Source organism: Chenopodium album, chromosome 11 (assembly GCF_948465745.1).
Source record: "Chenopodium album chromosome 11, dcCheAlbu1.1, whole genome shotgun sequence".
In the NCBI taxonomy this organism is placed as follows: domain Eukaryota; kingdom Viridiplantae; phylum Streptophyta; class Magnoliopsida; order Caryophyllales; family Amaranthaceae; genus Chenopodium; species Chenopodium album.
This window is the reverse complement of record NC_137844.1, coordinates 34,938,637-34,957,429: the sequence shown is the minus strand read 5'-3', so window position 1 is coordinate 34,957,429 and position 18,793 is coordinate 34,938,637. Positions and strand designations below refer to the sequence as shown.

General features: G+C 40.0%; 1 protein-coding gene across 1 annotated transcript; it reads right to left on the bottom strand.

Annotated features, from left to right (window-relative positions):
• Positions 1-1,492: 1,492 nt before the first annotated feature.
• On the bottom strand, positions 1,493-18,782 carry LOC145566540 (zinc finger BED domain-containing protein RICESLEEPER 2-like). Its single transcript, XM_081625927.1, has 4 exons — positions 18,493-18,782; positions 18,075-18,279; positions 17,901-18,017; positions 1,493-1,795 (listed from the first exon to the last, which is right to left on the bottom strand). Exons 1-4 carry the CDS (start codon positions 18,780-18,782, stop codon positions 1,493-1,495), a joined length of 915 nt encoding a protein of 304 aa, XP_081482053.1.
• Positions 18,783-18,793: the final 11 nt, after the last annotated feature.

The following is an 18,793-nucleotide window of genomic DNA, read 5'->3' as shown; positions in this document are numbered from 1 at the left end:
TTCCGCCACCAGCCGCTCTTGCTCCTTCTTGAGCACAGCATCATGCTCCGCCTGCATGTTGGCCATATCCACTTTGAGCTTCTTGACGTCTGCCCTCAGCTTGGTATTCTCTGTGTCAGCCGCTTCCAAAGCTTTAAGGTCAGACTTAGCATTTTTGAGCTCAAGCTCCAAGTTGGTAACTTTGTTATTGGTCGTCTCCACCACAACCGTGAGCTCCTTCATAAATTCTTCCTGCTGCATCTCCATGGCTTTAGTTTCAACTTCACCCATAATAGATCGATACAGTAGAGTTAAGGGCATCAGTCGCCCGGTTTTTGGTGTCTCTTACCTCCTCTTTCTTCTTCCTAAATGGGGTTTTCAACCCGTCTACCCTCAGCATTGCCTGAGAAGGCACAGGCGGTAAATATAGTTAGCCAAATTTCTTGCAAAATTATACATCATAAAAAGGGTACAAATTACCTCAGCCAGCAAGGCAAGGATATGGTCAAAGTTGACCTGCTGCAATCTAGTGACCCAGTCCTTATCTGACCAAGTGAGGGTCCTCAACATCCGCCTGGCATACTGTTGTATGTCTGGCCATCTCTGGGATATATCTGCAACAAGAAGAAGGGTTTTGTGAGGACGCAGCATAGGCGACACCAATATCGTGCCGGCTGCTCGGCGAATCTCTAAACTTAGAATTATGGGATTTTACTCGCACCAAGTAATCAAACGGCCGGGGGGTTATAGACAGCAGTTCATACCTAGAGTTCCAGATTGAGGGTCCCTTGCGCCCACAATCGCTGCAGAACCAGATGCAGCATCGGGTGGTATTCTACCCTTTGGTAGGGCTGTCAAACGTGTCGTGTCGTGTCGTGTCGTGTTCGTGTTTGTGTCAATATTAAACGGGTTGAAAAACCCTTGACCCAAACCTAACCCATTTATTAAACGGGTTGAAAACCCTTGACCCAAACCTAACCCATTTTTTATACGGGTTACCCGGATAACCTTTTAACCCACATAAATTATATAATAAACTAATTAATATTCAACATAATAATTAAAAAGACATACATCATTAACGATACTACAAGAGATTAAAGCTACTGATTTTGGCAAAAGATACTACAAGAACATAAAGTTAGTGGTTTTAGCAACCCAATCAATACATAAGAGTTGTCCCCAAGTCCCAATCTTCAAAATGACAACTTCTAAAACATGCATTAGTACTTAATTTCATGGATTACATGTATGATTAAGTTTGTTTAACTGTGCTTGCTGCTCCACTTTGAGGTCTTCGACTGCTACTTGCTTCATTTGAGCTTGAAGGAGGAGAATCATCCACATCTAACTTCAACTGAGTTATATCATCACAAATCTCATTGACTTTGAGTTCTTCAAGAGCTGACAAGCAAAAAAAAAAGATTTAATTGCTAACTATTAAAGATATAAAGAATAATATGTAAAATGTTTAAGAATTAAGATATTTAAAAATTAACCATTTACCTTCTTCCTAATATGCCCAATCCCGAAGGCAAGTCACAGCTTCAACTGTTTCAGGCTTCATTGAACTTTTAAACTTGTGAAGCACTCTCCCTCCTATGCTGAATGCAGCTTCGGAAGCCACAGTAGACAATGAAATAGTTAAAATTTCCCTTGCCATTTGAGAGAGAATAGGAAACCAAAACTGGTAGTTCTTCCAATAAGCAAGAATATCAACTTTTGCGTCTCGGGGTAACTTTGCTTCCTCTAAATAAAGTTCTAGCTCACTCTTAGGAGAAACGACAAACTCTGGGCTTGAAAAAGAATCAAAATCCTAAGAATAATAGAAAAGAGATAAAAATTATTATTTTCAACTCCATGCATATACGATCAAACAATTACCATACATAAAAAATATTAGTTTCAACTTGTAGGGAATATTTCAAGCCATTAACCCCAAGCTTGAACCCCACTGTGATCATACACTTAATCATGGTGGCGTCCAAAGGGAAGGAAGCTAGAGAAAAAGAGTCGCCAACAAGTTTTAGGAACTTGTAAACCGTTCACAGGGTGAAGGTTACACCCCTTAACGATCCATGAGATCGTCAACTCCAAAAGGTCTTGAACCAAATAGGGTTCGAGGATGAAGGTACAAATCCAACCTAAAAGAGATTGAACCTGCCCTAAAAATAGGCCTCTACTTCATTCTTCTCATATTCATGTGCGCTTTCTGACTAACATGCAAACAACAGATTAACCCTAAACCTGTTTATCTATGTTGGTTGAATTTAATGCACAAGCAAAACTATTATTGGCGATCACTTGAATTATAATCAAATTAACCCTAAACAAGATTATTAATTATCTTATTAAGCGTGATTACAAGTACAAATTCCCTTTAGGCATGCATAAAAGGCATGATCAAGCAATAACAATAAAAAGCATCAAGCAACATAATAATCATCATAATAATAATAACAATAATTATGACAATAATAATCATGTTAATAATAAAGCTTAATAATAGCAAGATCCTAGGCATGATACTGACAAGATTAATAACAAATCCTAGCATGTCACTAAGCAATAAAGATCAAAGCTTTAGCCCTAACATGGTACTAACATGATATTAGAAAAGAGAATAGGAAGCATCATAGAAATAATAATTGATATAAGCAAATCACCCTAAATATCATACTAAGGAAAGCATCCTAACATGATACTAGGAACCAAAATAACAATCTAAGCATGATTTCTATATCATAATATCAATTAAACAATTAAAGTACTTACTTGGATGCCTCGTATCTCTTTCTAATAATAAAATACACGCGTTAGTAACTTCAAGGAAAATATAAAATCAAACAATTAACTCAAATAATTAAAATAGAGATTAGGGACCAAACCCTCAGAAATTATAAACCTTTCACGTCTAGGGCGAAGGCAACTTCGAACTTGGCTAGGTGTGTCTAGATCCCGTGAATGCGGAATTCTGTAAGAGGGAAGGTTTAGAAAAAGAATAGAGAGAAAAAGCTTCTAGCTTTTTGAGAGAGAGATGATTGATGTAGATGAATAAAAACGGAGGTTCAAGACCCTATTTATAAGAAAACAGTCCGGAAATAGGTAGAATTTGATAAGGAATAAAACTCCACTCTGTCGCTGCAAAACCGACCTTGTCGCCAGGCGACAGGGTTTGTCGCATGGCGACAAGGCTTGTCGCGTGGCGACAGGCCTGTCGTATGGCGACAGCCTGCATTTCTACGCGCCTTCAAACACGGAGTCCACATATGAATCAAAATCAATTTGTAAAGTCCGTATGAAAACCGAAATCTTTTTTTTCATAAAATAATATTTTATTCCAAATAAAACTTATCAAAAAATATAATTATGAATTCTAATCTTATTAGGATTAAAGAGAACCTTCTAGAGAATTCTAAAATTACTTTCAATAACTTTAGGAATAATAATTAACATTGGGCCCTCCCCTAGATCATTGGGCCGTATGTAAAGATCAAACCGGGCCCAGTTTAGTATTTTGGCCATAACTTCCTCATTATTCATCAGAATTGGGCTTATAATATATCGTTGGAAAGCTCTTTGCAAGCCCCATCCAACTACACTATTATTGGACCCTTGTCATGGACCAAACTAAATAGGATTGGCTGTTTTCATAAAATAGAGTTGTTTTCGAAAACAGAAAGAAAGAATTTAATAAAAACCAACCGCAACACTAGAACTTTCACACTTTCACCTCATTCGATCATTAAATCATGTCAAGTTGCTTAGAGGGGCTAACTGGCGTACCAAGGAACCCAAAATTGTTGCACGAGGTTCACATAACCATATTATGGAGCCCTGTACCCTGTCGCCGCTCCAGAGCTAGCCGGAACTGCTTGTCGCCGCTTTTTCTGCTTGTCGCCAGGCGACAGGCTTTGTCGCCACGCGACAAAATTGTCGTTTGGCGACAGGGTCGGGTTTTTTAAATACCCTCCCTTTCTTCTTCATTTTCCGCTGCTGCTATTCTGTTTTTCACATTTGCTTTAAAACTTCGACCTTCTCGTTCTCGCTCAATTCTCAACCGAATTCGCTCAAACTTGTTTCAAATCAAAGCTTATTCCATCTATTTTCCCGATCCATGTAAGTTTTATTCAAACTCAACTCGGTTTTCGCTGGGCGTTCTTTGTTCACGAATTTTTCGGAAATTCGAACATGTTTTTGCTTAATTCGCTTCTTTTGCTGAATTTTATGCCTTGAACTTGCTTGATTATGTTTATGCATTGCCTTGGGAGTGTTTTGAGACTTGTTTGACTCGATTTGGTGAAGAAATAAGCGATTCACCATTGATGGACCTCTTGAGGTTGTGAAGAACAATGTGATCCGTTCTTGATGTTTTTACTAGTTATTCTTGAACAATTTGTCACAATATTTATCATAGTATTGTTTAATTACATGAAAATGCTAATTACGCTCATGTTGAAATTGTGCTCTATTTTTTGTACTACGTACTCCATTTTTGCGAACATAGTATCATGCGGCTAGGCGAACCTTAGATACCATAGAGCCTTAATCTTATTATTTGCATAATATAGCATGGTTAGGCAACGCGGCTCTAGTTCTTAGTCGAGGGACGCACGCCAGGAGGACGAGCTCGTCGGCGAGGGTGAGGACCCTTCTACTAGACTTGGACCTCTTCCAGAATGGGATGAGCGCACTCTTTTCTTTTCTCCCGAGCACCTTATCTCTGAGCGCGTGCGACGCGGGTTCATCAGCAGGAGGACTCGCAGTCATGGTTCTGGCAACAACGTCATCAGCACGCTATATAAAGCGTATTTCAGCAGAGACGAGGTGTTGCGACAGCTCTGGGAGTCCTGTGGGTTGACTCCCCTCTTTCGGGCTACTCAGGCCATGTACTCCTATGATGGGGGTAACCTCGTTGTCCGAGCTTTGGTGGAGTTCTTTTGGGACACCACCAACACCTTTCACTTTCCCTAGGGTGAGATGACGGTCACTCCTGCCGACTTCAGTCTCATCACAGGTTTGGAGTTTCGTTCTTCTCCACTGCCATTTGACAGTGATATTACTGTCTACTCACCGATGGTTTCGGAGTTATTGGGTCCGATTGCTGTTCAGGCCCGTGCTGAGGCTCAGCCGGGGCAGCTTAGTTCCCGGTGCATCCGCCGTTCCACCTTGGTGGCGGCTTTTGAGGATGATGCGACCACTCGCGAGCAACGGGTGCGCATCTTTGTTCTTATTTTGCTGTCAGGGACCTTTTCTCCTGACAAGGGTAGTCGAGTGCTCCTCTACTACCTAAGAGTTGTTCGCGACCTTCACCTGGTAGGGACGTATGACTGGGCCAGCTTGGCCTATGCTGACTTTCTTCTCGGCTTGCGACGTTCCTGCCGTCATAGGGCCTTGTCTGGAGAGGTCGCACTTTCCAGTTTTTGGAGGGTCGTAGAGGTATATTTCCATCCTTTTGAAATTAGCTCTAGACTCGTGTAAGCATTTACTGACTTTTCCTTATCTATGTAGATTTGGTTCTACGAGTACTTCCCCTCGCTTGCGCTGGTGAGACCTTCACCTCGCGAGCTTCCCGTCGGCGCTGGTTGGGGAGGTCGTACTGGCCAGGTCGAGACTGCACGCATTTGAGATCTTATCCTCTCGGTAGGTTCTTGTGAACACTTGATTTTTTTTTTTTTTTGATATTTCTCTTTTGAGTGCATTGATCTTACATAGCTGTTTTGTAGGAGCTTGACGTGGTATACCGACCGTGGGCTGATTTATCTATACCTGCTCTAGCCGCGCGATATACTACCGAGCGTCGTTATTTTCAAGGGACGTATGACGCTACGGTGTATCTTGGCGAGAGAGTAGCTATTCAGCACTCCTCGGATGTTTTCGTCGTCCCTGCTTGCCCGCCTCAACATACGTTTCATGAGGCGTTGATGCGTGACTGCGCGAGTCGGTCGTCTCCTGGCACTCCCTGGCGGTCTCATGTCCATTTAGAGCAGAGTTACAAGGATGACTTGCTGCCTTTGCTAGCGCTGGCCCCTGTTTTGTCTGAGGAGGCAGCGGTATGCTTTACTTTTTATTTTTCTTTTGGTAGCCCCCAAGCGAATTTTGATCATTTGAATTTTATTTTATCAGGCTGGGCCTAGGGAGTTCGTCCCTCCGAGGATGTCTATCTATTACCAGGGTACGTTCGGACCGATTGAGGAGATGATTCCTCCAGCCCCCGAGGATCAACGTTTTGTGGAGCGCTCCATTCCTCGTCACCAGACTCGGGTGAGTTTATCTATTTTCTGGCTTTTGTATTTGTTCTGTATTATCACTGACATTATTCCTTTGACAGTTTTCTCGCGAGGTGGTGACAGCTATGGCGAGGTGTATAGACGGCTTTCCTAGCCAGCTCGTGCGGTTACGAGACCGAGCTACCTGTCGGAGGAACGACGTTGAGGAGGTATCTCTCTTGTCTTTCTTTTGTATCACCTTTCATTATATTCTTTCCTTAGTGTCTGATTTGATTTACCTTTGCAGGGACAGCCTATTCCTTCACCCCGCACTCGGTCGAGACCCGAGGCTAGGAGAGAGCCGAGTAGATCTAGCTCAAGGTGTCGCCGCACTTCTGATAGAGGCCAAAGTGGCCGGTCTGAGGCTGCTCCGACCGAGGGCTCGGCTTCTTCACCTGAGGATGTCTTTGCTGGGCCGACGGGCTAAGGAGGTGCGACATCGGCTCCTTCGATGGGTGGTGGGACGTACGAGGTCGGCTCGTCGTCGCAGCAGCCCTTGCAACCTCAGCCGTTGTCGATTGGTGAGCCTGGGTGGGTGGGCCCTGAGCTGAGGTTTCCACCAATTGACGGGTTAGGAGATGGTGAGGAGCATACTCCCCGGACTACAACGTTCTTTGATATGATGGGCATACCTCATCATTTACGGCCTCCGACGCCATAGTTTGTACCTGTGCTCATTTATTTATTTGACTTCATAGGACTTTGTCTTTTGTATTATATGACTCATATTGTATATACAAACCTTTTATATTAAGCCTGTTTTATCTTTGCATTTTATTTTTCATTTTATGTGCATGTGAGTGTGTGCAATTGTGACTTAATTTTTGCGCAAAAATTAGAATTTCCGTCATTTTTATTATCGATGGAGGGTATCCGACTTTCTCCCCCAAAAGAAGAAATGAAAAATAAAATGATGTCGACTAAAAATAAGCCTAAGCTCAATTTAATCAAAAAGAAAAAGGCAATGTATGAGGGTATTGAATAACAGGGTGTAATGTGCAAAATCAAAGTCGAATCGAAGTCAGAAAAACGCGGGTTGCATAGCGCGTAATTGTCGCTTGCTCAGACGCGTTGTCGCCACGCGTATCCTTTTGTCGCCAGGCGACAAGCTTTGTCGCCAAGCGACAGACGTTGTCGTCAGGCGACAAACTTGTCGTTTGGCGACATACTTGGTTTTCCAAATCCTTACAGAATTCGAAATCTGCCAAAAAAAATTGTTTATAAATAGCCCCCAAATCTGCCGATTTCTGTATAATTCGAGTAGATTAGCTCAAAAATTAATCATGGCTTTAATTAAAAAGAGTTTTTGTGATTTCACTCGTGAGTGGTGTCGTTCTTTAACTGCTAAGGAGAGAAAAGAACTTGACTTTTTCCATATGGGGGGTATTTATGGCATAAAGGGGGTAGATCTTGATATAGACTTCATTCATACCGCCTTAGAATATTGGGATCCTAATACTCATTGTTTTAGATTAGGCTATGATGAAATTCGCCTTTACCAGAAGAGTTTGGTGCCATTCTAGGCTTTCCTCCATTAAATCTTGTGGTAATGCCTACGGTGAGTGAGTATTATTACAAAGATTATGAGCGTTTCCTTGACCTTAGAGGTAAAGATCTAAAAAAACATAGTGCATGGTAATAATGTTGATTTAAAAGAATTTGCACGTTTTTATTTTGATAGACCACGCTCCGAATCTTTTCATGTCTATAGAAGAAGAGCTTTCCTCTTTTGCATGCTTAGCCAATATTTTCTTACTAATGGTAAAAATAATGATGGTCAAGCAATTATAATATCTGTGCTAGAACAAATCGAATTTGGGAGAAATCCAATGCCATTAATCGTTGGAGAGACTATGCTTAGTCTTGATGAATTGAAAAAGAATCCAGAAGCACCTTTCGAGGCTCTCCAATTTTATTACAGGTAGAAAAACAATATTCGTAATTACAGAAATAAAAAATATATTTTTGTATAGCAATACTGATTATGTGCATTGATTTTTACAGATGTGGCTCATGGAGAGACTAGAATTGATTGGTCCTCCTGATAATATTGACAAATATACCCCCAATTGCTTTGTTCGACGAAAGAAGCGTTTCTCCTTGAAGATGGGTCGCCGTGAGTGGGGCAAAGTGTTTGCATGTTGTGACTTCTTCATTAAATAGGTCATTCCCTGGTGGAAGCTTGAAAAGATGATTGGTTGTAATACTCAACCCTTTTGTCGTCTTCCTAGTTTGTCAAAATTGACCTTTTATTATCCCTGCAAAGTAAAGAGGCAATATGGGATTGCTCAAACCATTCCTACGGGAGATCTTCGTCGCCCTTATGAATTCCCGGTTTCACAAGAAGTTGAACGTTTTGACGGGTATTGGTGTGCTAGGCCATTATGGAAAGTGATTACCCAAAAGACTCCACCTTCTTTGTCCAATGATGTGAAGCGATGGTTGACTGGTAGATCTCAAAAGGACCGAACCAAAATAGCGAAGACCAATGTGAAGACTCGCCTTGGTGACAAGAAAATGCCTGCGAAGGAACGCCTAGGTGAAAGAGTTGAGTTTAAGACTCATGTGGCGCCTAAAAAGAAGAGTGCTAAAAAAGACAAAGGGAAAAGAAAGGTGGACTCTTCAGAAAATAAGGTTTGGGTAGAGAAGAAGCATGGAGTTTTAGCTGTGGGAGAGATTATCCGTACTAAAATCGAATGTAGAGCCTCTAATGGATATCTCTTAGCAAAAGTGATGGATGAAGAAGAAGCCTCTAACAAAAATTGGAAAAGAATGAAGAAAGAAAAGAAAGATTAGAGTATTGCTTTTCCTTCGATTTATTAGACATTTTAAGTTAATTTTAATTTTTTAAGCTTTAAATTCCATCAATGATGTAGTTCTTTTACTTATTAATGCAATTTCAGCTTTTTAATTAAATTAACTTTACATTTGTTCATTTAAAGCAATGAAAACAACTTAAAATATTTTTTCCGAAAAAAATTTCTTCAAGTACGGAAGTCGAAAAAATTTCCAGAATGCACCAAGGTTGTCCAGATATCCGGAGAAAATTGGCGTCGCTCATACGAGTCTGTCGCCAAACTTTTCGCCTTGTCGCCTGGCGACACGCTTGTCGTCTGGCGACAATATTTTTTTTTTTTTAACGTTTTTGTCAATGCTGGGACGCGAAATGCTTGGTAATTAAAGTGGCCGCACCCTTTAAAGGGTTGCCTACGTATCCTTTCTTAAGGAATCAGGCCAAACGTAGCTCTCTTGAGCGTCCTACTCAAGTAATTATGGGTAGTACTTCTTAAGTTGGTCAAGATTGGTCATGTTTGAGAGTTCATTACCGTCCATGTCGGTTAACTGAGCTGCACCTCCTGACAGGATTGTTTTGACAATGTATGGTCCGGACCAATTGGGCCTGAATTTGCCTCTTGGATCCAACACATTCTTCTTTAGTGCTTTTAGTACCAAGTCTCCAACCTTGATGTTTCTTGTCTTGACCTTTTTATTGAAGTGTCTAGCCATACGAGTTTGGTAGCATTGGGTATGATGTAGAGCTTCTAGTCGTTTTTAATCAAGTAGAATTAATTCTTCATACCGTGCTCTAGTCCATTCAACTTCATCGAGTTTACTTTCTAACACAATGCGTAGAGAAGGTATTTCTAGTTCTACAGGGTGTACGGCATCCATTCCATAGACTAAGGCGAATGGCGTGTTTCCTGTTGACGTTCGAATTGACGTGCGATAACCCCAAAGTGCAAAATGGAGTTTGTCAGGCTAATCCTTGTAATTTTCTGTCATTTTCTCGATGATAGTTTTTAAATTTTTATTAGCTGCTTCAACTGCTCCATTTGCTTGAGGTTTGTAAGGGGAAGAATGGTGATGTTGAATACCATACTTTTGTAACAATTCTTCACATTCGGCTTGAAAGTGAGTTCCATTGTCAGTTATCATCTCATGTGGGACTCTGTATCGACAAATTATATTCCTTTCGATAAAGAGTGCTACATGTTTTGCAGTGAGTTTAACATATGATTGTGCTTCTACCCACTTTGTGAAGTAATCGATTGCTACTAAGATGTATTAGTGACCTCCTGTTCCAGGAGGTGTGATTTTTCCGATTATATCGATTCCCCATGTTGAGAATAGCCATGGTGAGGTGTAGGTGTAGAGAAGGGATGGAGGAATATGCTGCAAGTTTGCATAAATTTGGCACTTAGGGCACCTTTTTACATATTGATGACAATCCCTATTCATGGTAGTCCAATAATATCCTTCTCGCATTATCTTTTGGACTAGCATTTTGCCATTAACATGTGTTCCACATACTCCTTCGTGGACTATTCTCATAATTCTTTGAGCGTCCTTCTTGGCTACACATAATAGGGCTCGACCTTTAGGTACCCTTTTGTGTAGCTCATCATTTATGAGTACGTATTGGGAAGCCAAAAGTCTCAAAGCTCGTTTTGCTCTTTTGTCAGCATGAGGAGGGTATTCTCCTTTGGTGACATAATTGAGTATGTCGGTATACCATGGTTTTTCTTCTTCCTCTTCTTCTTCTTGGATTGTTTCATCATCCTCTATAGATTGAATATATGCTGGTTTGTGTCTTTTCTCTATCGTTAGAGGCATTTGCTCAATTTCCTTAAGAATCCTAACCATTGAGGCTAGTCTTGCCAAGGCATCGGCGAATTGGTTTTCTTCTCTAGGTAGATATGTGTATTCCACCTTTTCCAGTTGATCGGTGAGAGTTTCCAGATAGGTTTGGTAAGGGGCTAAGCTTTCGCTCCTTACTTTCCATCTTTTGGAGATTTGGTTGATGATCAAGGAAGAATCTCCGAATATTCGAAGTTTCTTTACACCCAATGCTAAAGCTGTTTCGAGGCCTACCACGCATGCTTCATACTCTGCAGCGATGTTGGTACCGTCGAAATTTAACTTTATTGAAATTGGAACATGCTCCTCTTTAGGTGATACTAATAGGACTCCTACACCACATCCCTTTTGGTTCGAGGCTCCATCGAAGTATAAAGTCCAAGTATCATCTTCCGTGCAATTAAGTCTTCATCTGGAAATTCATTGTCATGTATTGGTGTCGAATCTTCTATTGGAAAGTCCGCTAATAAGTCCAAGACTACAGATCCTTTAATAGCCTTTTGAGGCATGAATCTCACGTCAAACTGGGCTAGGTTGACTATCCATCTTGAGATGCGTCCGTTAAGCGTGGATTTATTGAATAAGTATCTGAGAGGATCCATTCGTGACACTACAAAGACTGTGTGAACAAGCATGTAATGTCTTAACTTGGTTGTGGCCCACACCAATGCGAGGCACAATTTCTCAAGTGGTGTATAGCGTGTTTCATATTCGAGCATCTTTTTGCTTAGGTAGTAGATGGCGTTTTCTTTTCCTTCTACCTCTTGAGCGAGCATAGCTCCCATGGTTTCTTTGGTGACTGTTAAGTACAGCCTTAGAGGAATTCCTGGAAGCGCTGGGGTTAATACGGGAGGATTGGCGAGATAGGCTTTGATCTTCTCAAAGGCTTTTTGACACTCGTCGTCCCATATTACTGGCACATTTTTCTTAAGCTTCTTGAATATTGGTTCACATATTGTTGTTAGCTTGGATATGAACCTACTTATATATTGCAACCGGCCAATAAATCCTCGAATTTGCTTCTCGGTTTTGGGCGGTGGCATTGACATGATTGCTTTGATCTTGGTTGGGTCTATCTCTATTCCTCTAGAGCTTATGACGTATCCCAAGAGTTTGCCTGAGGTTACTCCAAAAGTACACTTGGATGGATTCAACCTCATGTTGTATTTTCTTAGCCTCTCGAAGAATTTCCTTAAGGCCACTTGATGTCCTGGACGATCTTTAGATTTCACAATCATGTCGTCCACGTATACTTCGACTTCTTTATGCATCATGTCATGGAGTAAGGCAGTTGTTGCTCGTTGGTAAGTGGAACCCGCATTTTTTAACCCGAATGGCATTACCGTGTAACAGTAAGTACCCCAAGGTGTTATGAATGTTGTTTTCTCCATGTCTTCTTCGGCCATGAGGATCTGGTTGTACCCTACGTATCCATCCATAAATGAGAGAAATGCGTTATTCGCTGTATTATCTACCAAAATATCGATGTGTGGTAAAGGGAAGTCGTCCTTTGGACTTGCCTTATTTAGATCTCGATAATCGACACACATTCGAACCCTACCATCCTTTTTTGGAACTGGGACTACATTTGCAACCCATTCGGGGTATTTGGATACCCTAATAAAACCTGCAGTTATTTGCTTTTGTACTTCTTCTTTTATTTTGAGAGCTACGTCGGGTTTCACTCGACGCAACTTTTGTTTTACAGGTTTCATTCCTGGGATTAGTGGTATAGTGTGTTGAGCTATTTCTCTATTAATGTCTGGCATATCTTCATATGACCATGCGAATACATCGATGAATTCTTTAAGTAGATTAATTAAATCGGTTCTTTCATCTTTGTTTAACGTGAGTCCGATTTTAACTTCTCTTTTGATGGTTGGATCTTTTGAGATATCAACCGTTTCAGTGTCCTCAATTATTGGTGTTTTATTTTCAAGTGTTTCCATTGCTTTAATGATTTCTTTGTCATTTTCATCGTTAGTTAAGCAATACTCGTCATCTGGAGCTAAAGAGAAACACGAGGAATAAGGGGAAGAAGACATATTATTAAACTCAGAAATCATTACATCGAATAAAGAAATGTCCGTTGGGACTTGATTGCTAACTATCCTAGGAGTAGATGATGAAATAGAAGAATTAGAGGGAGGTGCTACAACTAGAGACTTAGAGGACTCGATAGGGGAAGACTCTAACTCAGACGATTCTTCGAACATTGGCCCTTTTCCTGTAGTTATTGAGATCTTCTTTCCGTTTACAGTAGTCACTTTTACTGTCTTGCGCCATCCTCGCACTAAATCCTCTGCTGGAGTGATGAGCTTGGAGGGATCAACCTGATTTTCCTCATCGGAAATAGCCAAGAAATCCTACAATGGTGCGTTATTAATACTTGGCTTCTTGGTTGCAGGGGGCAATGGAAGTTTGTTGTTATCAATTAAATCTTAGATTGCTTCCTTAAGCTTCCAACAATTTTCTGTGAGATGGCCCCTACCCTGATGATATTTGCAATGTGCATTGGGGTTCCAGCTAGTCATTCTCTTCTCGACAGGTGGGTCCCCAAACGGTCCTATGGGAGTTATAAAACCTTTTGCATGTAAGTGATCGAATGCGGTGTCATAACTCATACCAATAGGAGTACAGTTCCTCCTAAGTGGTTTCTTTTGTCCTTGATTATTCATGGCGAGGACTTCACTCAAATTAAAGGTTCTAACATTATTTGAGTGGGTGGTTTTGGAAGAAGAAGGATTGTCGTTCTTCTTGCCTTTCCAGCCACTACTAGAGGTACTGTTACCAGCTTTCTGTTTAGCTAGGTCGTCTTCAATATTGATACCAATGTCATAGACGGCCATAAAGGTGTGCAAGTTATTTTGGTATTTGAGATGCTTAGAATATTTTTTTTGGAGGTTCTTGATAAACATCCTCACAGATTCTTTCTCACTAGGCACCTCAACCATCTTTACAGACGTTTCCCTCCATTTATTAAAGAAAGAAGTAAAGCCTTCATTCTCTTTCTGCTTGAGTATTTCAAGTTCCCTATGATCAGTTTCAACTTGAATATTGCATTTATATCTATCAATGAAAGCGTTTACAATTGACTCCCAACTAGAGGTTTTCTCTTTATCAAGAGAGAAGTACCATTGCTGATAAACGGTTTCTAAAGATAGAGAAAATACAGAATGAAAAGCTTTTTTGTCTATTCCCTTAATATTAATTACAGTTTCAAAAGCTCTTAAATGAAAATAAGGGTTATCCATTGCTTTGAATTTTGGGATGTCGTTGGCATTGAACTTCTGCGGAAGAAGATCCTTGTCCACCGAGACCCCTTGTGAGCTAATGCCTTGCAATTTATAGTCATTAGATAATCTGCTCAAGCTTTCCTGGATGAGCTCCATCTGTTGTTGTCTTGCAGGGTCATTGATTTGAAAAGTCAGACTCTTTAACATTTCAGCCATGTTAGCTACCTGTCCCCTGAGTTCGTTGACTTCTTCCTGACTTGCCATTGTCTTCTTAGCTTTTCTTCTTCGATTGATTGGCTTATCAAAAGTGAGACTTGAACGAAAGTGTTATCCTTGATTAAACGCCCTTCCTTTCTTAACCACGCGCTGTAGATTAATCCATATTTGTTTTAATGACTTGACTCAAATTGACTTTGATTTTATGGTTTTAAAAAGAAAACTAGATAGGGTGTATACTTTTGGGAATGGTTTCAAACAAGTGGTTTAATTGGAGGATTAATATCCGACTTACCCCCCTAAAAAAAATGACGGAAAACGCGCATTCAAGACTCTCTAGACATGGTCAAGGTGTGACATACATGTTAAGTGTGTGTTTTATAAGTGAGTGCAAGTGACATGCTTTGACTCTTGTGTATGACCATTGGACTAGGTGCCTAGACTCAATTAAGGACTTAACAAATTGATTAAACTGATTAGCAGACTGTTAATTAGACTCGTCGTGATGACTCGAGTAAGAATCTGGACTGTCGCCGGAACAACAGAACTGTCGCCAAAGTTTAAAGCTTGTCGCCAGACGACAAATCTGTCGCCAGGCGACAAGCAGTAAACTGCGGCGCCACAGCCCAAACTCCTGCGCCATTGCTGGAACATTAATCTGGGACTGTTTCCAGTAAGTTTACTCTAAGGGGACATGCCTACAGTCGTACTAAGTCAAATTGATTACTTGATTAGTCTTTAATTAGCCAAATTAATTAATTAGACAAAGTCCTTTCTAGTCATTAATTGGTTTATTTAGACTTAAACACAAGTCAAACAAACGGTTAACACATAAAAGGTATGCACAAGAAAAGAATGCACAAGTAGTTCAAATAGTCACGATATGATGCAATGAGTTTGCAACCTAACCATGGCTCTAGTTCTCTAAAGTTCAGGATATGGGTTAGTCAAAGAGGGTCCATGGTTATGAGTCCGGATGCACCGCGCGGAAGCCTTACCTTTGGAAGGGTTGGCGCGAGTGGATGGGACCCCGCAAGTTAAAAACTTGCTTCCACGGTTTGGTGGATTCACAGACTCGGATGTACCCGTCGTTGCCAGGAGCGTTCGATTGGGTAGATGGAGCGTGTAGAACAGATATGGGTTTCATAAAAGTGAGAAAAACTCAATCAGGAAGTAGAATCGAGCCAACAGTGCTAGAAATGGTCAAAACAAGAAGGCAGAGTTCTGGCTCAGTATTGGAAGAACTTGGCGCCAGACTACAGGGATTGTCGCCGCAAAATTACCCCTGTCGCCAGGAGACAGAAGCACTTTACAGGCGACAAGCCCTGTTTTCTAGGCACTAGTTCCTACATGCCTCAGTAGGTATCTACGTTCTTAGAATTTTCCAGATTTCGCAGCGTTATTTCAATTCTAGTTGTGAAAGATATTTCTCAAATTTCCTACGTGTAAAAATCCTATGTTTTTGACTCATTTCGGATGGTCTATCCAATGAGGACCATTTTTATGCATATGACAATAATGCTAATCAAAATTACGCACATGAAATACTTAGAACTTTTCGAGTCTCATCCACTCATTCTAAATCATTGCCGAAATAAATTTTAGGAATTAAAATAGAAATCCTCCCTAGTGGAGTCGCCAAAAACTGTAGGGGATATTTCAAGCCATTAACCCCAAGCTTGAACCCCACTGTGATCATACACTTAAGCATGGTGGCGTCCAAAGGGAAGGAAGCTAGAGCAAAAGAGTTGCCAACAAGTTTTCGGAACTTGTAAACCGTTCACAGAGTGAAGGTTACACCCCTTAACGATCCATGAGATCGTCAACTCCAAAAGGTCTTGAACCAAATAGGGTTCGGGGATGAAGGTACAAATCCAACCTAAAAAAGATTGAACTTGCCCTAAAAATAGGCCTCTACTTCATTCTTCTCGTATTCATGTGCGCTTTCTGACTAACATGCAAACAACAGATTAACCCTAAACCTGTTTACCTATGTTGGTTGAATTTAATGCACAAGAAAAACTATTATTGGCGATCACTTGAATTATAATCAAATTAACCCTAAACAAGATTATTAATTATCTTATTAAGCGTGATTACAAGTACAAATTCCCATTAGGCATGCATAAAAGGCGTGATCAAGCAATAACAATAAAAAGCATCAAGCAACATAATAATCATCATAAATAATAATAACAATAATTATGACAATAATAATCATGTTAATAATAAAGCTTAATAATAGCAAGATCCTAGGCATGATACTGACAAGATTAATAACAAATCCTAGCATGTCACTAAGCAATAAAGATCAAAGCTTTAGCCCTAACATGGTACTAACATGATATTAGAAAAGAGAATAGGAAGCATCCTAGAAATCATAATTGATATAAGCAAATCACCCTAAATATCATACTAAGGAAAGCATCCTAACATGATACTAGGAACCAAAATAACAATCTAAGAATGATTTCTATATCATAATATCAATTAAACAATTAAAGTACTTACTTGGATGCCTCGTATCTCTTTCTAATAACAAAATACACGCGTTAGTAACTTCAAGGAAAATATAAAATCAAACAATTAAATCAAATAATTAAAATAGAGATTAGGGACCAAACCCTTAGAAATTATAAACCTTTCACGTCTAGGGCAAAGGCAACTTCGAACTTGGCTAGGTGTGTCTAGATCTCGTGAATGCGAAATTTTGTAAAAGGGAAGGTTTAGAAAAAGAATAGAGAGAAAAAGCTTCTAGCTTTTTGAGAGAGAGATGATTGATGTAGATGAATAAAAACGGGGGTTTAGGACCCTATTTATAAGAAAACAGTCCGGAAATAGGTAGAATTTGATAAGGAATAAAACTCCACTATGTCGCTGCAAAACCGACCTTGTCGCCAGGAGACAGGGTCTGTCGCTTGGCGACAAGGCTTGTCGCGTGGCGACAGGCCTGTCGTCTGGCGAAAGCCTGGATTTCTACGCGCCTTCAAACATGGAGTCCACATATGAATCAAAATCGATTTGTAAAGTCCGTATGAAAACCTAAATCGTATTTTTCATAAAATTATATTTTATTCCAAATAAAACTTATCAAAAAATATAATTATTAATTCTAATCTTATTAGGATTAAAGAAAACCTTCTAGAGAATTCTACAATTAATTCCAATAACTTTAGGAATAATAATTAACATTGGGCCCTCCCCTATATCATTGGGCCGTATGTAAAGATCAAACCGGGCCCATTTTAGTATTTTGGCCATAACTTCCTCATTATTCATCGGAATTGGGCTTATAATATATCGTTGGAAAACTCTTTGCAAGCCCCATCCAACTACACTATTATTGGACCCTTGTAATGGACCAAACTAAATTGGATTGGCTGTTTTCATAAAATAGAGTTGTTTTCGAAAACAGAAAGAAAGAATTTAATAAAAACCAACCGCAAGACTAGAACTTTCACACTTTCACCTCATTCGATTATGATTCGACGCAAAAGGTGTTCATCACTGGGTTTGGTTTTGGGGAACCACATTTGGGTGTCTACACAACTCAATATCATACCTTCATGAAATCAGATTCTGAAGTCAGTGGATTAGTTGTGTAACTTGTGCCATACATTTGATGAGAAGAATGGTTTGCCTCCTTTGATGCAGGGGAAGGATAAAGCTTATTGTACTCCTCAAAAAGGGAAAACAACTTACTTTATAACAATGCAAGTTCTACACAACTAGTAACCCCATAAATTTTGGTAAAAGCCCATTCCACAATCTGAAACTTAAAGCGAGGATCCAAAATCACAGCAATGGCCATCAAGGAGCTGAAGTCTGCCCAATATTTCTCAAACTTTGCATACATTTTTGTGGCCATAAGTTTCAAGGGATTATCACTAGACTCCGTTTTTTCTATTTCCTCTTTCAATAGTAATCTCAACCTAGCCACACTAGAGAATTAAAGGTTTGCAGTTAGGTATTTAGTCCCAGAAACAGCACAAGTGACCTCATAAAAGACTGCTAAGAAAGATTGAATTTTTTAAATTTTACTCCACTCTTCAAACGATGGGCAATGCACATAATTAGACTCAAAAAATTGCAAATTTTCAAAGGCTTTTCTATAGTATAAGGAATTTTTCAACATAAGGTAAGTGGAGTTCCACCTTATTGGTACATCCTGCCTTAATCCTTTCGTATTTTCTATGCTCACCATTGAAACAGAGTCCAAAAATTTTTGTTTTCTTACATTTGATCCCTTACAATACTTAATGCTCTCTCTAATCTTATCCACAGCTACATCCACAACTTTTAGACCATCTTGAACTATTAAATTAAGAATATGTGCACAACAACAATTATGCAAATATTCACCATCACACAAAAGAGCAAGTTGGTCCTTCAACAACCCAACACACAAATCATTAGCAGATGCATTATCAAGAGTAATTGCCATTACTTTCTTTT

Bases quoted from the DNA above. Each gene is read 5' to 3' on its own strand.
- LOC145566540 (XM_081625927.1), bottom strand. From the start codon at position 18,782: ATGGCAATTACTCTTGATAATGCATCTGCTAATGATTTGTGTGTTGGG. The intron at 18,280-18,492 runs GTGGAACTCCAC...TTAATTCTCTAG, and splicing joins AGGCAGGATGTACCAATAAG to TGTGGCTAGGTTGAGATTAC. The intron at 18,018-18,074 runs GTTACTAGTTGT...TCCCTTTTTGAG, and splicing joins CTTTTACCAAAATTTATGGG to GAGTACAATAAGCTTTATCC.